Source organism: Perna viridis, chromosome 1, assembly GCF_037379345.1.
Source record: "Perna viridis isolate PV_CMFRI_1.1 ecotype Kerala chromosome 1, ASM3737934v1, whole genome shotgun sequence".
NCBI lineage: Eukaryota > Metazoa > Mollusca > Bivalvia > Mytilida > Mytilidae > Perna > Perna viridis.
Window position 1 is genome coordinate 23,689,997 of NC_142445.1, and position 20,250 is coordinate 23,710,246.

Consider the following 20,250-nt stretch of genomic DNA (forward strand, 5'->3'; position numbering starts at 1 on the left):
TCGTTATTTATGTTTTTAAACATTATATAAACTTGAAATTTACACTCATAAGGATGTGTTTAATGAACAACCATTTCATACCGGATATAATTCCGAAATTGGATGAAATTTAGACAACGCCATATTCCACTCCCCCAACAATGATGTAAACAAATTGGTTTTAAATCCTGGATTTAGTGTTATTCCTCTCTGAATATTACTGAAATAAGCTAGCATGGCTGTGTTTGAACAGAAGAAACTCACTAAGCTCTCTGTAGATGACACAGTTTCATTATCTTGTGTCATTGAAGCTGCACAAAAATTATCAGATCATATGGTAAATTAAATGTAACATGTCATGAGACAAGAACTTTCTGAAGTGATCCTTTACTGCTGAATTGTCTATTTGATTTTCCAGTTTAAGTTCCAATTTGAAAATCAAATAAATGACATTAGCATGTATGAGTGAATCCTGAAATGCTACTGAAAAAACAAAACCCAATAACTCTTGTTGGTGAATCCGCATTATCCAATTGAATCTTCATTTAACTGTTTCCTCGTGACCTTATGATATAATGAGAGTTTGTTATTGACAGAAAGTTTCACAGCAGCCTAAAACCTTCATCTTGTTTATTTATGATGCTTATATTTTTGTACTTGTCAAGGTGGGGGTAACAATGTGCCATACAAAAAGTTGGAATATTAACAGTTCCTTGTGGTATTACTCTTAAAAAACTTATACCATTTTTATTTAAAATTGTGTGCCTACTTTGCTTCCCAATGGAGTTTCTGAAAGCTGATACATTTTTCCCCTGCTGCAACCAGGCACAAGGAATTATTTATTCAAGGTGTCTTGTCTGTCACACCATGTAAGCACTTTTACACATTTCTTAACTGATTTGATTAAAATTTATTCCAAAGGTTGGCAATGACTACCCAATATTATTAAAGTTGTCATCCTATTCACCTTTTAAAATTGAAATTTCTTCAAAAGCTCTTATATAACTTCATTTCTCAACATACATTGTACAAATGTATTTGGATAAAATTTAAATGATGGTTGCTCAGTAACATTTGGTAATTTTAATGTCTTGGTTAAGTTTTTTAATCAACAGTGCTCAAGTCTCACTAACCACTTCTAACTTTTCCATTATTTTACATGTTAAAAATGTAATTTTCAAAGTTTCACTGTGATTTCTAATGACAAATGACACCTTAAAGTTGCATGATAAAAAAAATTTGAATAAATAATATTGAAATTCCACATTTTCACCTTTTATGCTAACTGATAGCATGGAGGCAAATTAATTGCACATGTAATCAATATGCCTAATTATTTGTAGTAAATTACAAATATGATTTTGTTTTACATCTTTATTATGGCTACTTTTGATCCGAATACATACAAATAATGCACTTACAAAATGTACAATGCCTATATCTAGGTTCAGTTTGTTTTTAAGGTACTACATGGGGAGGTGTTGGCTGTTTGACCAGGTTTATGTGTGTGAGTTTTCTCCTTTCAAAATTGAAATTCAATAAAAACTTGTAGTGTAAGAACTCTCATACCTACATTTCTCAATGGATTTGATAAAATATGTATCAACGGTTCCGTTCACGAAACCTTTCAGTAATATTTTTATGCCTTTTTACTATTGATAACTTGAGAATAAAGGATGCCTGGAAATCTGTTCTTATGTTATTGACTAGATTTCATTTTTTAAAATTTCTTGTCATTTTTATTGCAGAATCCCTCTTCCTTGATATTGTAATATAAATATGAATAGTGCATTGTAGACAAGGTTTTGGCTCGTACTCAATTTATGTTACTTCTTAAAGGTCAGACACATACTTTAATTTCCTTTGATTTGTTTGAATTAAATTTGCACAGACTTACTAACACACATATTGATTTTGAAGTCAGTTGGTCAAAGTTCAAGGTCACAGTACTTAAAGCAGATAATTAAAGGTGAGGAAGTTGGAACATTTCTCAAATTATTACAGTTTGAAATAAAATGTTATTCATTTTAGGTATATACTTTAAAAATCCAGTATGGACCTAAACCAGAAAATAGCTGGACAATTCAGAAACGCTACAGTGATTTTGTGACATTGGATGGTGAATTAAAATTATCAAATATTGACATGCCCTTACCACCAAAGAAAGTTTTTGGAAACTTTGATAGGGAGTTTGTAGCAGAGAGACAACAAGGACTTCAGGTTTGTTCATGGTCATTTACATGTAATTTAAGTATATATTAAGCATATACTTTCTGTACATGCACATTAGAGTAGAACATTTTGATCATACCTTTGAAATGCCCCTTTGAAGTTTTCAATGGAAATAACTGTAGGTTCTCCTGTACTGACATGTATCATTTGTTTACATGTACATGTATATTTTATGTTTTCAGAAAGGTGCAACATACATGTATTACACCAAACTACATAACAATTTAAAAAAATCCTAACTTCATTGAACGTTAGGATAGTACTCAATTCAACTTTCAAATCTTGTGATAAACAATACCTCCAAAAGGATGACATTACCAGTATGCATAATTGTGGAAAGACAAACACCTAGAGTTAAGACTAATCTATCTTGATAAGAAAGTTTGCATTAACTACAATAAAAGTATATAATTTATTTCAGAATTACATTAATGCCATCTTGAATCATCATCTTCTAACCAATAGCCTTGCTGTGAAGAGGTTTCTGAATCCAGACAACTATACCCTCAACCAGACAGGTAAGTACTTGGTATGTTTTAGACCATGCAAAGACATTCATAATATTACACATTCAATATGTCTGCACAAACATTCTATCATTGTAATTCATTTAATTCTTCTACATTATGTGACTGAAAAGTTAAAAGAGCATCAGATCTGTTTGTCCTCTGCATTAGTTAAACTTCAGTGTTAGCTCTAATCAACAGTTCTTTAAATTGATACAAAGTTTGATATACATGTACTACATGTACTTTTGATGGAAAAAAAACTCTTTGTAAAACGGAAATTGACGTCAGACGTGACTTACGGACCCCATATGTACTAAGATAAGTATAGTATGTTTCTAACATAAATTAATGCCTTTATATTCTGTTAATGCATTAAGGCATTTAGAAGATTATTATGAACTTTGAATGTATAAATTTCTTTTTCTACAGAAACAGCACTACAACATGTATCAATGATTTTTCGATCAGAAAATAAATGGGATGTTATTGAGCCACTACCTGACTTAGGTAAACTGTTTTATTATTATGTAGTCCAATGTGCAATTTTCCATCACTTTTTTTAAGGAAATTGTTATCCAATCTTCCAAAAAAAAAATTGTCTAACTTTCATAAAATTAAAGTTGAAGATTTAACATATATTGTACAATTGTTGCCACTTGCAGTTAGGAATCAATTTCCGGATATTTTTTTTTTTTATTTCAGTTTTGCCTAATACTTTTGTTATTTAAAACTTGAAACTTAAAATTCCCTATTGAGAATGATTTGAACTTTGTATAGCATAATTGGCTGTACAATGTCTTAAAAGACTTTTGTCTCTGTCACTCATCTTAGAATTTGTAAGGACATCCATGCCCTGTTGATACATTCCTTCTTTTGTTCTTCAATCAAAGGGTAAATATATGTGTTAAATAATTTTCATATTCTAAATGAATACTTTTGGTAAGAAAACCTGCTTTATTATTCCAGGCATGAGAATAGGGTTATATTGCAATCACCTTGACCATACGTCTATCCATCAGTCTGTCCGTTTCACATTTCTGTATCAGATCTCTCAGCTTTTATTTGAGGAAACACTTAGGTGTTTGATAAACTATTTTGCCATTATGACTTGTGCCAAATCACTCCTTTCCAGGATCTAATTCCTGTTTACCGTAAACTTAGTAATTTTTGAGGTTATGCATCATGGAAATTTTCACTACAGATTTCTCAGCTTGTATTTGAAAGAACGCTTAGATATTTGGTATATTGCTTCTAAATGAGTAGTTGTATAATGCCCCCTGCTCCAAGATTTGTGGCATTTCTGCTTTCAGTTTAAAATAGATGGTTTAGTATTTGTAGGATGACATAACATGCAACATCTTATTATACACTTGTGTACACATTTTTTACACACTCTAGATAGGGAAGCTATTGATTTCGTTGAGATCAATTTGATCAAGCCAATGAAGGGGCAAACACAAATGAAAAAGAGCACAGGTGAAACAAATCATCAACTTCTGTTTGATCAGACATATCAATCAGTTGATCCTATTCTGAAATGTCTTTATTTCTTAAAATTTTCTCAAATCATGTCTGTAACACACAATTTACCATAATACTTGTCAGGCTAATCAATGTAGTATTTATACTAAATGATTGTTTAGGGTGTAAGAAAATACATTGGCTAGGCGACAATGTCCAAATAATAATACAAAATTATAATTATGGGCAATTAAAGTTTTGTGTTTTTTCCATCAAATTAAAAAAGAATGGATGTTTTAATGGCCTTTGTAATTCATAAGTGGTCATCCAGTGCATTGGTGTGATCTCCCTGAAGTTGTTCAAAATGAATTCACCTCAGCCAATATCATGATTGGTTGACATTGCCTTTGACTTTTATTTGTTGAACTTTTCTGTATCAGAATATATCTGGTCATTTATACTTAATTTTTTTAGGATGGAGACTTAGAAAAGAGTTTATTTTAGTTAAACCATTAGATCAACCAAAAATAAAAGAAATTTTATCTTGGGTAAGTATTTTTTTAATACATAAATTTATATATTCATACAGTCTTTCATATTTTTGGGCTGTAAATTCTTGCTTGTTATTGACAAGGAAAAAAAACAACAAGTGTTGAATGCTCCAAAAAGTAATCAATCATTTGGATATCTGGTACTGTGACATTTAAATTGTATTTTTTAATTTGTGTTTTTTTATCATTTACTGCTTTGTTAGCCATGTGAAAAGTTTATGATTTATTTAATGGGCTATAAATACTTCTCCAGATTCTATAAATAAGAATTAAAATGTTTTTAAAGAATGTAATGAATCAGTCAGTACATGTATTATTGCCCCCCCCTTATTACTTGTAGTATAAGGTTATAAGTTCAAAGATTGATATGAACTACTTGTATTGTAAGAGTTATCTCCCATGGAAATCAAAATTTTTTTTTATACAATATTTTTGTTAGAACCCTCATTCATATTTCTGAATGGATTTTGAACATATTTATGCATTCCTTTTAACTTTGGTAAATTTCATTTGGGAGATTCTGCCCCATTGTGGGACATTTTTGTGTAAAAGCAAATTTTTTATGTAAAAATTAAGTGATTAGTATTTTTCACAGGAAATATAATATAGGTAATAAACAAAATTCTCCCACAAATCTTACATTTTTATGTGAAAGATTCATAATTTTCCATTGATTTTGTGGGAGTTTACCCCTAATGTTTGAGGGTTAACAGGTATGATTTATGACAAACATTGCAATAATGAATCTCTCTGACAAATTCAGTTGTTGACATGGAACTCAGTTCTTTAATATGTATTTCAGTAGTACTCCAGATAACAATCATGCAAATGTGATTCATGGTTGGAAAGCCTACGTATTTTTATTTTCGATATTTTGTTTAAAATGTCATAGTAAACAGAAAGTAACGTGGCTTTTCATAAAGCCCTTGTTCATAGGAGATAAAATTATATAGAATGCACAGTAGAATTCAAAATTAATGGAGATAACTGTGTAAATGACACTAAAATACAATAGAAATTATCTCCTAAGAGCAGACAGATTGGAATAAATAATTACTGGTATACATTTCATCATACACACCTATAAATCAACTTAATAACAAAAATAAAAATAGCCGTTTTTTAGGTGTATCACATTTTACAGAATTTGCATGATTCTTACAATGACTACAACTTATTATTGGTCTTTAATGACTTACTTGACTTAATTCCTTTTCTCCTGAGGGCGATAAGGGCTGTAAACGAGTCTTCTCCATCCTTTACAATTCTGAGCTGATCTTGCTGCCTCTGTCCACATTCCTAATCCCATATTGTGTCTTTCTCTCTCTATGGCTCTCTGCCAGATTTCTTTTGGCTTTCCTCTTTTTCGTTGTCCTTCCGGTGTCCATGTCAGCACAGTTCTTGGGTGTGAGTTGTTGTCCATTCATAATACATAAGTTTATTATGTTATTTATTTCAGTGTAATTATGGGCCTGACAAGTTTATGCCAGAAAAGGAATTGGCTGCTGTTTTAAGAATTTTCCCATCTATTCAGGTATATGTTAATAGCAAATACAGTGAAACTTCTCCAAACTGGACCCTCAGAAAACCGGTGTTCCCTTCAAACCGGCCATTTTCAAAAGTCCCAGCCGATATACCTTAAAACCTGTGTGTTTTGTCTTCAATAGACCAGCCACCCCCTAAAACCATACATCAGCTGGTTTTTCACAGTTTTAGTTACATAATTCAAATAAAAACTACCTCTCAATTCCGGCCGCCCAGTTATTCATATGTAATAAATGTGTCAACAAAACTGTAAATGATTACATAATATTACGAAATTAATAATTCATTCACTGACCAGTTTGCATTTCATCAGTGGACAGATGATAATTGAAGGGGACAGTAGTTAATACAACAAATTTATTTCAGATATTACATTTTGTCATTGGTTGGCTGTTAATTCGTGTGTACACACGTCAGGCAACTGGGGTCATTTAATAGTACGATCTTTACGATCTTTTGACTGTCAAATAATGTGACCTGTACCCAAGCCAAAACAACATAGGGGTGAAATTATTAGACTTTGTTGATAGGTAATTTATGAAAACAATACAAATAATTAATTACCATCAATAGCCCTTTGACCTTTAATAAAACCGTGAAATTTTGTTGGCAGTACCGTTTGCAAAATCAAATCATGTACAAATGATGCAAGCTTTGAAATGTAATAAAAAGTCAAAAGTTTTGAATTGGCATTAAACTTGTCTCGACCAACAAACTGACAGGGTGTAGGGTTATAGAACACATCTTAGAATGCATTGCTATTTTTCACAAAGCCGGCCACCCCTATAAAAACCAGCCTTTTTTTCTTGTTCTAGTGGTGGCCGGTTTAGAGAAGTTTCACTGTACTATGTAGCATTAATAAAATACCAATACAAAGGTACCAAAATATCTGGAATAAGTCTTTTCATGTGTCAAAAAAGGATAGTTCCCAGTTTCATAACAAGAAGGAGATAATTTGCAGTGAATGTTCAGCCAATGTATATTTAAAAAAATATTTTTAAAAAAGTGTAATGTTTCACCAATTCCGGGCCTGGTTTCATAAAGAATCTCAAATTGAGCTTTATCTCAAATCCTTTTCCTACTGAAATATTGACCAATTAAATCTCTCGGATTGAGGAAAATATCAATTTATCACTTTGAGATGGTTTATGAAACCCAGGCTAGTAACCTAGTAACATTAGATTATTACAATTACAATTTTTACAACTAATGCCCTACAACAGTACACACAAAGCGCATATTTAAACAAGAGGAAGAGTAAAAAAAGTAAAATTTAGATGATGCTGACTATGTATTCTTTTCATCTTATTTCAGCATCCAAATATTTACCCAGTTACCTTTGCCACTGCCAATGAAAGTGGAGGACTTTCAATTCAAAGTTTTAATGAAAAAGGAACATTACGAGACCTAATCTGTAAATGTAAACCAAAGGGTCATTATCTTAAAAAATATGGAAATCCAAAATCATACTCAGCTGTAGAACCAGTAGCCATCAAAATTTTTGGGAAACAGATACTCCTTACATTAAAATTTCTGCATGAAAAGTGTATTCCATATGGTAAGTACCATCTTATTAAGTTGAAGATTAAATTTCATATTTTTGAAATTTGGAGTTTGCTATAGATGTATAATAGGATCAAACGAAAACAATTTCTTGGTTCAAAGGCCTTCTTTCCCTTCTCTTGAGGGTGTATCATACCCAATAATAAAGCCAAAAAAAAACAAGGCCTCTCTCCCTCATTGGTTTTCATAAAAACCATTGCCTAATTTTATGCATATTGCTCTTGCATAAGGTGCTTCATCTACAGAGAAAAAAATTCACATTTCATTAACTTTATGGTAAAAAATCAGAATGTATGTAAGGAGGTTGACCTGGGGTAAGGGACACAACTCTTACAAATCTGTGATTGCATTCTGATTAAGATGAAAGCATGATAGGCTTTGGTGAAATTGGATGTGATACAAGCATATCACTGATTTCAAGAGTTGTGTCCCTTACCCTAGGTCTCCCTCCTTAAGATAATAAGATTTTAGACCTATAAGATACAGAACTATTTGTTCTAAAAAAAAAACCATTTGATTCAATTGATAATGCACCGCTATCTTGTTATAATGCTGATGAAAATGCATTCATCATATCCCAATTACGTTACTTCTGACAGAACGATTTTGAGCATTCATGTTTCAGAGCATCTACATACATAGAACATCACTGATGCTCAGTCCTTATAAATATGAATAATAAGTATGTAAATAGCAGCCACATTTAAAAGGTATTACCAAAAATGAAAAAAAAAACACATAAAATACAGAAAAAACATGTTGATAAATAATGGGAGGCAAAAAAAAGAAATATATAGTTGTGTGCATTTATTATTTATCATTAAATTTGAAATTAATAGATAAATGCAGGTTTGTTTATTTTTACCTTCAGGACATTTGCATGCTGGGAACATCATTGTAGAAGGCCAAGTTTGTAAATTTCTTGAGTTACAGAACTGGTTTTTAGGACTACCATCATACTATAGACCATTCTTTGTACAGTTTAAAAAAATCAAGGTAATTATACCCCTTCTCAATAAGTGGGTGGTATATTGTCACCATATGTATGTCTGTCTAGCCTTCTGTATGTCTGTCTGTACATCTGTCTGTCGATCCATCCATAATTACGTCCCTCCATCTAAATTTCATTGCAATTATCTTGACTCCTAATGGGTCGATTGATTTTAAATTTAGTGCATGTATGTGGCTTTGTATAGTTAGGGTATACATTATAAGCTATTTTGATCATTTTCAGTATCAACTTCTTGCACAAGTGGTATATACCTATCACAACACCACGTGCAAGATTAAATTTTCAGATACTAATTTAGTGATAAAATACTTAATTAATACAATGTATAACTCTGCTCTTAGTTTGTAGCATCAGGGATAAATAATTTCAGTCATTTTCTTTTTCCAACGCAGTCAGTATTGTGTTCTCTTTAACACCATGTGACATCCAGGATGCTTAGCCATGGCAACCTAACTGATTTAGCTTACAATCTCACATTTCATTGGCCAAATGTGATAGCAACTGTGAAATTTAAAGCTCCATTGGGGGCTTTGGTGTCTGGAATATTTTAGATCACTTTTATATATATGGAATAATTGGAAATACGTGTAGTTTACTTGTTAGACCATAAAATAATAGATATATGAAACAAAGAACGATGACCACACAGTTCACTAAATAAAATCTAAAATCAGATTTGGGTATTAACACAGCGAGCATATGCATTGGCTATCTGTTTTTCAAAGATAGTACTTGTTTTTCTATTACAGACCCCCCGTGCAGGTCTGGGTGTTAAAAGAATAGGCCTGCAGCAGCACTGAGCTTGTTGTAAAAGGCGACTAAATAGTTCTCAGAAACCTAGATGGGGGCTAGGCGCTCTGCCCACAGAGCAACTGGGATGTGTGCCCCAGGTGGTGGAATGGGGTAACCCTAGCGTGCTGGGGTTGTCAGGCTATAATACGGAAAACCTGACCACAAACCATAGTGGTGCACTGTGTTGGGAAAGATGCCACATTCTTCGCACATTAAAGAACCCTGCTGTGGTATTCAATAGGAGAAGGAACCTTTGCGCTCCGCCACAGTAGGCTAAATTGCCCGATCCTACCCATCCTTCCTTTTTATCTTGTGGCAATTGAAATTTGTCAACCCCATTATCCTTGTGCCCCATCCCTTCTTTTCATTTCATGTTCATTTTATCATCCCTTTCATGTTCATCGCCTGTATATAGCTGAAATATTGCTGCTCGGGGCGTTAAACTCCAACAATCAATCAATCAATCTATTACAGACAATGGAATCAATAGATGTGTACTGTTTTGGTCAGTTGTTGTATGAAATGACCTTTGGTGCCCAGATGTATGCTGCAACGTGTGATAGTTTTCCTCCGTCCTGCCCGCCACAGATAAGTAAGTCTTTTTTGTGAGTTAATTTGATACTTGCACTATTGCTCTGAGGTAAATCAAGTTGAAATTGTGCAGATGAAGGGATAATTAAGCTACTATACTGTATACAGATTAATTTTTATGATTGCTAAATTTTATGGATTCTGTAAAGTGACCATATTCATGGGTATCAATTTTCATGGCTTCATAGAAATGATTATTGTTTTATAGTGTTAAAAGTCATTTGACAGGTACTATATTTTGTGGTTTTCTGTCCTCTGTAAAAATAGCAAAAATTAGTACACTGCGAAAATTAGTCTAACCAATTTTATATTGGTTTAATAAATGCAGAGAAATACAGCAAATAAAAGTCGTACTGTTTTAACAGTTCATTGTGATTGTTTTCCAATCAATTTCAGGATCTGTGTTGGAGTCTATTTTAACTACTGAAGCATGTAAAAATGGCCTTCCCACAGTAGCTGATATATTGTCCCATCCGTAAGTACATACCTTATTTTAGTGGCATTTCAAGAAATTTGGGGTTTCTTAATTTTTATTTTTATATTCCCTTGACTTTTTAAAGAGAAATTAAGATTCTAGCAGAAATCAAAATAATGTAACCCAGGAACAAAGACCTGACATGGAAAACAGACACACACAACAAAGAAACTTGCTTATTTATTTCTAATTATTTTGCCTATGGCAATTTAGATAGATGAGGATAATTGTTTTTAAAGAATCAGGAAAATTAAGACATTTGATTAAGAAATGAGAAAATAAAAAATTAAAGGATGTGTTAATTTGAGGCTGAAGTTAAGTGAACTAGGAAAAAGGTTATTTGTTATAGTACAATTGAGAAATATACTCCTGTTAAACTTTAATCGTTTTGATGGCATTGTTTAATGAAAATAAAATGCTCTTAATTTTTGAACATTTGTAGATTGTTTTCTGATGTAACACTGCCTTTGATGGACAAACCATCACTAAAAATTCCCAGTAAACTGAAGGAGTTCATTAAAACAGCAAAAGATGAGATGGAAAAGAGGCTGCAAGACGAACAAAAAGTGGTGAGTATACAAAGATGGCTGAAAAATGTGAGATCATACCAGATACATATTTGAAGTGTCATAAATAGCATTATGACAACTAATTAGTCATAATGTTTTAGTACGTCCACCATCAATAAAGGAGTAGGAGTCATATACTATGAAAGTAATGTATTTCATGGGTACCAATTTTTATGGATTAGGGAAGAAATACAGGTTCATGAATTGTTGAATTCGTGGTTTTGAGGTTTTCACTATACACTTTATTTGAAATTTGGGAATCAAGTTTCATGGTTTGACCTACCCACGAAAACCACAAAAATTGGTACACCACGAACAATACAACTTTCACATTTCTTTTTCGGTGTATATGTAATCTGAGTGTATTAAAAGATCTATCTGTCAAAGCTTTTAATCCGTCTAGAAGGTTACAGAGATATATTCACATCATCCTGGAAATATCTTAAACATTTGTTCGAACTTTTTAATATATAATCCATATTATGGTTCTCATAGTAGATGATGAGCTATGCATCAGAGTAAAAATGGGGAACATATTGCAATATGACAATCACTTGTAAGTAAAGCTGGCAGATTACATACGGAAATATCTTTATTTATTCATTTATTTATAGATTCCCCTTCAGGAATGAGTGGTTTAAATTATTTCTCAATTGAAGATGGTTAAATTAAAGTTTTCAACATGCTACCTTTAGTGAGCATGATGAAATCTTAATTTCACCATAAAGAGTAGAGATGCTACCTTTTAGCGAGCATGATGAAATCTGAATTTCACCACAAAGAGTAGAGAAATATTTTAAATCAAGAATACACTGAAGCAGTATTGGTTTCTCCCATGAAATTTGTAGAAAACTCTGAAAAACTCGTCTGATAAAAAAGTTGTATGCATTTTTAATCACTTGCTAAGAATGGGAGAATTTTTTTTTTTATCATTTTAAGAATCTGCCTAATATTTAAGTCTAGTGCATTTATTTTAAAGCTACACAAAATTAAAAGAATATCTAAAGCCAAAGAATTCCATATGTCAGAAGATGAAAAGAAAAAGAGGAGGAAATCAAAAAAGGTTTGTTTTAGTCTATGTTTAGTTAAACTGGTATTGTGTTTCTTGACATTCCTTTATATATTTATTATCTTGAGATTTAAAAAAAAAAGGCATTAGATGTTTATAAGTAATCATAGCTCGGCTTGCATTAATCTTCTTTTCATCTTTCTTTTTGCAGTGTGTATATTTTGAATAGATGACAATAGAAATTTGGATTGAACTGATATCATTGTCGATAATATAGCTATATTTTTTAGGAATTTATGCCTGTACCAAGTCAGGACCATTGTGGTTGTTCCCAACTTTCTGGTTTTTGCCTTGATATTGCCATTTGTTATGCAGACTTGTCTTTTTGACTGTTGCCTTGAGTTTTTCTCACTTTTTTTACATTTTTTTTTTACCTAAACTTGTGAGAAATGGAAATAGAAGCTTTTGTTAACATGAGAATACTTTTGTTACTTTATAGGTACCATTTAACAAATGACTATGAATTTATTCTTTCACAGAAAGCATTAGAAAATGGCCCAGAATCCTCTTCAGCAACTACAGCAGTGACACCTAGTGACAATCCAGCACCACCATCAACACCTTCAACTCCAGCTTCACCAGGTTAATTTTTTTATTTGCTGTAAATGATAAATTGTTGTGTTAAGTTTTAGATGAGTGCGGTGAATTTTACTGGTTTGGAAGTCTTGTTTGAAGTTGATGATATACATTTGCACTTTAATTCCTGCTTGGCATTTTTAATTATTTCATTGTCCTTGATTTTTATAGTTACTTCGTGTGTAAGTTTTTATATTTTAACTGGTGAAAAATTCTTGTGATATTGACTAAATTTTTTAGAAATCCACATACAAAATTGATCACACTGAGTACTAAGTAGCATAAAAGGGCCTCATTGTAAAATGAGAACCTCAAAATGAAATATTTTGCTTATTAAAAAATTATAATTTTATTTTGAACCCAGAATAATCATATTTCGAAAGTATGAATATGAGAAAAATGCTAGAGGCTTAAATTTCAAAACTTTATCATGATTGGTCAGCTGACAATATAATATCTAATTGCTTCTAAGGAAAGATTCAATTTTTACCTAATTCAACATGTTAAAGATGAGCAACTATTTTTCATTCATAATCTGATGTGTAAAAATAAAAACCCTTTTTCCTTACTATTGATTTGGTGTATTTTTCCATCTTTTTATTTTTCACCTGTCAGAAAAGGTAGTGTAAATCCTAGTTTTATAAGCTTTAGAGCATGTCATACATCACAAAGTTTTATTTCAAATCTAAATAGAAAGGGAATAATTTGTTTATAAAAGACTGATAGATACACGTTTTCATTGACATGATATGGCAAAGTTATACATGTACATTAAAATTTTGTATATGCAGATGGAATTTTGTCTTAAGACAAATTCTCATGATGAAAATTTATGACATTTACAAATGAATAAAAGGTACTTTGGGACACTTTATTTAGACATGTATTAAAAATAGAAAAAATATAATTGCAGAGTTAGAAATAGTAGCCTGCCCGCCAGCTGAAGACTGGCCAATTATTGCAAAAATTTATAAAGCCATATAGTAAATATATTGAAAATTGTATTCAGGACTGGCTAGAATTTGAGTGAGTTTCCTACCCTGCCAATTGCACATGAGCGGAACATTTTTGGTATCTTTTGAATTATAGCACTAAATTATATAAAGCTCTCTTCATATAGATACCCAGAAATCATCCAAATGTCTAATTAAAAAAATGTGCATTGTTCTTCAATTGCCCACAGATTGGCACTTTTCAGTAAGGTAGCCCTCACACAGCTCAGGGAAGTTCCCAGATCTTGTAACTGGCATGCTGTGGTAGCCTGGTAAATGACCATTCTTCAAAGAATACATGGCATGACAATGAACATCTGAAGATAATTGAAAAAAATTGTTTCTAGATTTTCAAAAAAATAATATCAGTAACCTTGAGCACCTTGAAAATAATGGTTGTATCATAAATCCTTGAAATGTAAAAGATTGACCCTATCTTTCAGTTATTCAACACATCATATTTTTTGCCCAGATTTCCTTTCCGGTGGCACTTTAAATACTGGTGACTATTATGTACAGTTTCAAGTTTAGACCATTACTAAGGACAAATGGTATCCTTTGTTTGTCTGTGCAGAATTCTCACCTTAATTGTTCTAAAACAGGGGTATGTAAAATTTGCTATCCATTCATGTGTAAAACAATTTAGAAAATTACTCACCCAAATAAAATTGCACATGTGCAAAATTAAATTTACATGGACAAATTTGCATTTTTGTGTAAATTTACATATATGCTAATAAATTTGCACATGAGCAAATTTGGTGATGAGAATGGGGCTTTAAAGACATAATTTGAGGAAGGGAGAAAGTTTGAAAAAGTCAATGAGTTAAGTTTTACTAATTTACCCAGTTAGGTGAGTACTGTCTTTAATGTACTGAACTATGGCATTGGAAATGCTTGTAAACATTACCATTCTTAAAGACCTAACTTTTATTCATGGAATGATTTGTTAACAGTTTCAGAAACTGCCAAAAGTTCCTGATGTAGGTACAATGCATGTTATCTCTACTAATATAATAACAATCTGTAGGTTTGTGTGTGTGTGTGGCAGGAGGGTTTTGGTATAGGGGTTGTACAAACCAGTAGTTAGCTTTGTGTTGTATGGTTTTATGTATGTAGTTTTGTTGTGTTATATTATTTTTAATATAGCTTGTTTAATTTCTAATATCTGCACTTTTTAGCTTACATTCATCATCTATTTCATATGATCATATAAGTAGTGGTCATTTTTTATGATACCAGCACAGAGCTTCCCATACAAAGTTTGATATTTTTGTATCTTCTTCACTGAAAAGCATTTATTCAATTGTCTTCAATATTAATTTAATTTAATTTCTTTTTTTTTTGTTTCCGACATGCAATAAGAATATGCTATTCTCTTTTTGGCCAGAAAGGCTGATATATGAACACTAAGTAATACCAGTCTCACTAATTAGTGACAAGACAGACCTAGCAGGATCAGGATATCAAGAAAAAGCGACGAGAGGAGAAAGATTTTTAAATATATCAATATATTCAACTCGTCCTCTTATGGGTTACACTTACCTCATACTACTGTAATCTTGTTTCATGAACATAAAATTTGGCAACTTTAACTTCATCACTAACTTGACTATAAAAAAGCTGTTGAAAAAACTTAATTTTTATACAGATGCAAATAATTTGTAGTCATTTATAGTAATGGCACTGTCAGTTGCATCATACATCAATGTTGCCTGCATCACCAACTGTGGAAGCAAGTCTAGTAGCTGCTCGACTCCGTCTGTCACACTAAGGCTAACCTACTTTGTGTAATATGCAACTCAAAAAGTACTAAAATGTAATTTATTTCTTCCTACATTTTAAGCTTGTTGAAGTTTTGTGTCACTTTATGTGGTGAAGTGTAATATTTAACTCAAAAAGTATTAAAGCAATATTGTTTAAACTTTGCACAGTGATTATATACATATTGTAGATGTGTACCTCCTATTATGGAGAAATTGAATAATTTTTTTTCCAACATTTTGAGCTTGTTGAACTTAGCCATCTTTCAGCAATATATACTATCATCAGGATATTACATATCGAAATTCGTAACCCATACATGCATAATGTTTATAGACATGTACGTATGGAAGACACTAATGTGCTGACAATTGTATGATGGTGAACATGGGTCTAGAAATGTATTGGTCTTCATTTTCAAATACAATCGATGCAAGAAAATGAACTTGTTTCTTTTAATAGATCTCTGTATAAATGTACCACATTGAGTTGGATAGGGTTCATAAAAAGGAGATCTTGGATTTTGAGTTGGATAGGGTTCATAAAAAGGAGATTTTGGATTAGAGGCCAAAAACCAAAATTTCATGAAACTTTGTATTAATTTCTTATTTCAATTTTTTTTAAAAGTCTTATCTTTTGGGGCTTTGATGTACTGAATCTAATTATGTAATAAGAATTTTTGGTTCCAGTTATTATTATTTATTCCTAATTTGGGTCCAAAATTATACTTAGTCAGATTTAAGCAAATTCAGCATTTTTGGGTTTTTTCATTATGCTGAATCTAACTGTGTATTAAGAATTTTTGTTTTAATAGTTGATCCAAAATTAAACTTCAATTGATTTCAACAAAATTAAAACTTCCTTGATTTGTGAATTCTCACTGTGTGTTTAGATTTGGATTTTTAACCAAATAGTTTGAAGTCCAATTTCAAAATTTAAACATTCTACAACTGCATTCATTAGGAGGTTATATGGGCATGTAAAACTGTGCACAAGAGGGTATTTGATTAAGAAATGTCCGAACAACAAATTCAGTATTTCTACTAAACTTTTCATTCTTAAAATCATATGATAGATCTATTATAATCAATACATTTATTCTACATTCGTTGGTAGTCACAAGAAGATCATGCTTTGCTTGATTTCTTTCTAGAGCATTTAGCAAATTATTTATTGTATATATTTTATTTAAAATAAGTAGTCATGCTTCATAGAAAGTGTTTTTGTATGGTGTTTTTTTTTAAGCTTTTAAAGTTTATTATGGATTCACAGACTTCAGGTTAATTTTGTCTCACATGATTATCAGTGTAAAATGTCGATGTTGTGGACCATGCACTCCACTGGTTAAAGACATAAAATAGCAACTATTTGTTGGAGAATTTCTGGTCTTGTACAGCATGTGTAATCATTTCTAATTACTGAATAAGAAATTAATCTTATGCTAATGTTATGTTTGATTGTACATTGATCATTGCTCATTTACTAGACATTTAGATAATCAATAACAATTTTGTAGAGAACTTTCTAATAAGTGAAACTACAGATATTCATCTGTTTTAATTGTATCTTTTTTCTTTTGCAGGTGTGCCTGCCCCTCCTCCCCCACCCCCTCCAGCTGCTTCTCCAGCCCCTGTCCCTCCTCCACCCCCTCCAGCACCTGGTGCTCCAGGAGCCCCTCCACCCCCACCACCCCCTCCTCCCTCTGGACCTGTGACAGCTCCACCACCTGTTACCAATGAAAGAAGTGCCCTTCTAGGATCCATACAAGGATTCAGTAAAGCTGGCCTGAAGAAAACAGTCACAGTAGATAAAAGTGCTCCAAAACTATAGAGAGAAAAATAGACGAACATTTTTTGGCTGATTTTGTATGGTGTGATTATGGCATTTGTTATATTTTAACCAGAATCATTTTGTACAAGAACTTTGTAGTGTTATTGTTATTGTCTGTTTTTATATTTTCAACTTGTTCTCATGGTGTATGTTTATTCATCTATGTGTCTGTCATTGTCAGTGATGACCTAGTTGTAAGACAAGGCTAATCATTAGAACCTGTCTGATCTAACCTATATCAGATTCAGAAAATATGTCCAGCAAGACTTTGTGTTATTCAAGATATACAAAATTTGGAACACTGATGGGTCAGCCTCAACAGGTATATCTGTAATAATATTTATCAGTATTAAAATACATACATTTTAGCTGGTGAATATTGTCTTGTTGGAAAAACTTTACTTCATTATGATTCTTTAAACCTTGAATTTACTTTTTGCTGGATGAAATGGAAAATTCTTTAAATTACATATAGTTTATGTTTTGGTAGACTCATTTATTTGTAATCATTGTAAAATAAATTATTTAGATTCTTCACATGGTATAAAGTGCTATCATGGACTTCTATTACCTAATAGTCAAATTTTTATCTTTTAAAATTCATAAAAAAAATACCTAGCTGTCAATATTAATTTTGTAGCCTGTAAGAATTTCTTTGCTTCATAGTTTTAGAGAAAAAAAGTGATTTTATGCATAAATTGGAATTTGAGGTCCATGCTTGGTGTGCAGGTCTCAAATGAAGATGAAATCAACACCCCTTAGAGTTGATATGAATACTTTTACATTTCAATTAATTAATAGGGTATTGTATGCTTATTTTACGTCATTCATTCATTGGAATAAGAGATCCAGATGTGGTTTGCAGGGTAAAGTATCCTAAAAAATCGAAAATTGAGATTCATCTGCAGCTCAAATTTCGAGGAATCAGTTGGCTTGCAGTTCTCAATTTGAGAAAAAAATGCATGTATTTAAGAAAATACTTTTTTTTGTTTTCACTGCAGTGTATTTGTAATGGATTTCCAATACATACTTCTGTGACAAAATACCTATTATTTTTCCCCAAACCCTACCTCACAGAAATTTATTCATGCATGGTCATCAATTACCAGCTGTTAAGAAGAAAGGGTCTTTTTATTAAATTTTTATGAAAGCCAGGCCTGGTCATGCCACCTGTACCTTTGACCATTGCTTACAAAAATTGACACTCAACAAACAATCTCAGTTTCATGACTAATGATCCTATATGTAAAGCATTTAGAGGTGATGTGAGTTGCTTATGTCCAAGGTAGTGTATGCTTTATTTTTTTGTTATTTGCCATATTTTAGTAGCATTTGGTTGTCTTATATTCAAGTTTACTTTTTGTATTAATACTCTTTTTAAAACATGTTTACATAATACTCAAGCTGTTCCATAAATCATGAATATTGACAAATTTTTAATTGTGTCAACATTTTGCAAAAATGTACCATTGATATGAGATTGTGTAGTTCGCACTACATATTAATGTTACTTTTTCATAAACTCAAAATAAGTCAATTTTGTAATATCCTATTCTTAAAAATAAATAAATGAATATATATCTTATGAGATATGATATATGGTTTTCTGAGTTTCAGTTGTAGAAGGTATAATGGAGTGATTACCCTTGATTTTTATTTTATCTTTATAGACTTTTTTTAAATGAATTCATAGTAACATAAATTTTAGCACTAATAAAATTCGAAAATTAAAGGTTTAAAAAGATCTTTTTTGTCATCAATGTTACTAGAATCATACAATGATATATTTGGGCCTTAAACAGTTGAAATCTGGATTCTTATTGTTCCAAAAAATGTGTAGCATAACATACCCTGTATATATCACAAAGAAAGAGGTTAATTTTTATTGGTCAACATATTTTGAGAGAACGTAATTTTGATGAATAGGATGATGAATTTTCTTTGAATTTTACATATTGTTGATGTCTTTTTGTTGTTAAATGCTGATGTTTTAATCATGGGACCACAAGTATATTGTAATGTATTACAAGAATTTCATGCCATAAGTGTTCATCGTGATTCTCACAATTTTTGAAGATGTGTATAAAGAACAGCTATTTCTAATAACCCGGCAGGCCCCATAATTACACTGATGTTGGGAAATATATTTTTTTGTTCCCAATTTTTTAGGCAAAAAAAAAACAATATGTGTGTTTCTTATTGAAAAATAGGATATGTAGGTGGTGACTTTTTTCCTTTCTTTTTTTTTAATATTGATTCTGTGGGAGAAACATTCCAGCTTTTACCATGCTTATTGAAAAATGACAAAAAAAGACTTAAAGGTACACTATTTTTAGCTGAAAAAAAATAGGATTGGTAGGGTAATAGGAAACACATATTTTTTTTCATTTGGCCTTGCATTAACCACAGTGATTGATAAAGTTGTTCATTCATTCATTAGCTTAAAATTACTATACATTTTCATTTGTTGTGTTACTGTTTTTATCATTGTCATTGATCCTGTTTGATAAATGATCACCAAAATCTAGTACATACATACTTGATGCTTCTATTTTAGAATGAACCTGACTTCAAAGGGATATATGAAACTTTAGTTTGCAAAATAAGAGATAACTGAAAATGTTTAAACATATTTTAATATTTCATTGAAAATTGATATTTGACAAAACAAAAGTAGAGGTAATGGTAATTGCAATTGTGTACATTTTTTTAAAATTTCTTTACCTCTTTTCAATAGACC

At 31.4% G+C, this 20,250-nt stretch overlaps 1 protein-coding gene across 3 annotated transcripts; it reads left to right on the top strand.

Annotated features, from left to right (window-relative positions):
* The first annotated feature begins 108 nt into the window (after positions 1-108).
* Positions 109-19,617, top strand: LOC148627859 (PX domain-containing protein kinase-like protein). Of its 3 annotated transcripts, none has more exons than XM_088580651.1 (15): positions 109-316; positions 2,011-2,199; positions 2,633-2,729; positions 3,150-3,227; positions 4,656-4,729; positions 6,192-6,266; positions 7,592-7,835; positions 8,712-8,836; positions 10,119-10,236; positions 10,632-10,710; positions 11,153-11,279; positions 12,259-12,342; positions 12,828-12,930; positions 14,873-14,899; positions 17,263-19,617. In XM_088580651.1, the coding sequence occupies exons 1-14, from the start codon at positions 215-217 to the stop codon at positions 14,896-14,898; spliced, it is 1,521 nt and encodes a 506-aa protein (XP_088436777.1). In that variant the 5' UTR covers positions 109-214; the 3' UTR covers position 14,899; positions 17,263-19,617. The 3 variants fall into 3 exon arrangements, with proteins under 3 accessions (XP_088436777.1, XP_088436786.1, XP_088436770.1); XM_088580660.1 differs by having other exon boundaries at positions 14,873-14,903; positions 17,263-17,364; XM_088580644.1 differs by lacking the exon at positions 14,873-14,899 and having other exon boundaries at positions 17,263-19,095.
* Positions 19,618-20,250: the final 633 nt, after the last annotated feature.

Excerpts from the sequence above, each read along its gene's own strand:
- LOC148627859 (XM_088580644.1), top strand. The coding sequence starts at position 215 with ATGGCTGTGTTTGAACAGAAGAAACTCACTAAGCTCTCTGTAGATGAC. Across the intron at positions 317-2,010 it reads AAAAATTATCAGATCATATG|GTATATACTTTAAAAATCCA; the intron begins GTAAATTAAATG and ends TATTCATTTTAG. Across the intron at positions 12,343-12,827 it reads AGAGGAGGAAATCAAAAAAG|AAAGCATTAGAAAATGGCCC; the intron begins GTTTGTTTTAGT and ends ATTCTTTCACAG.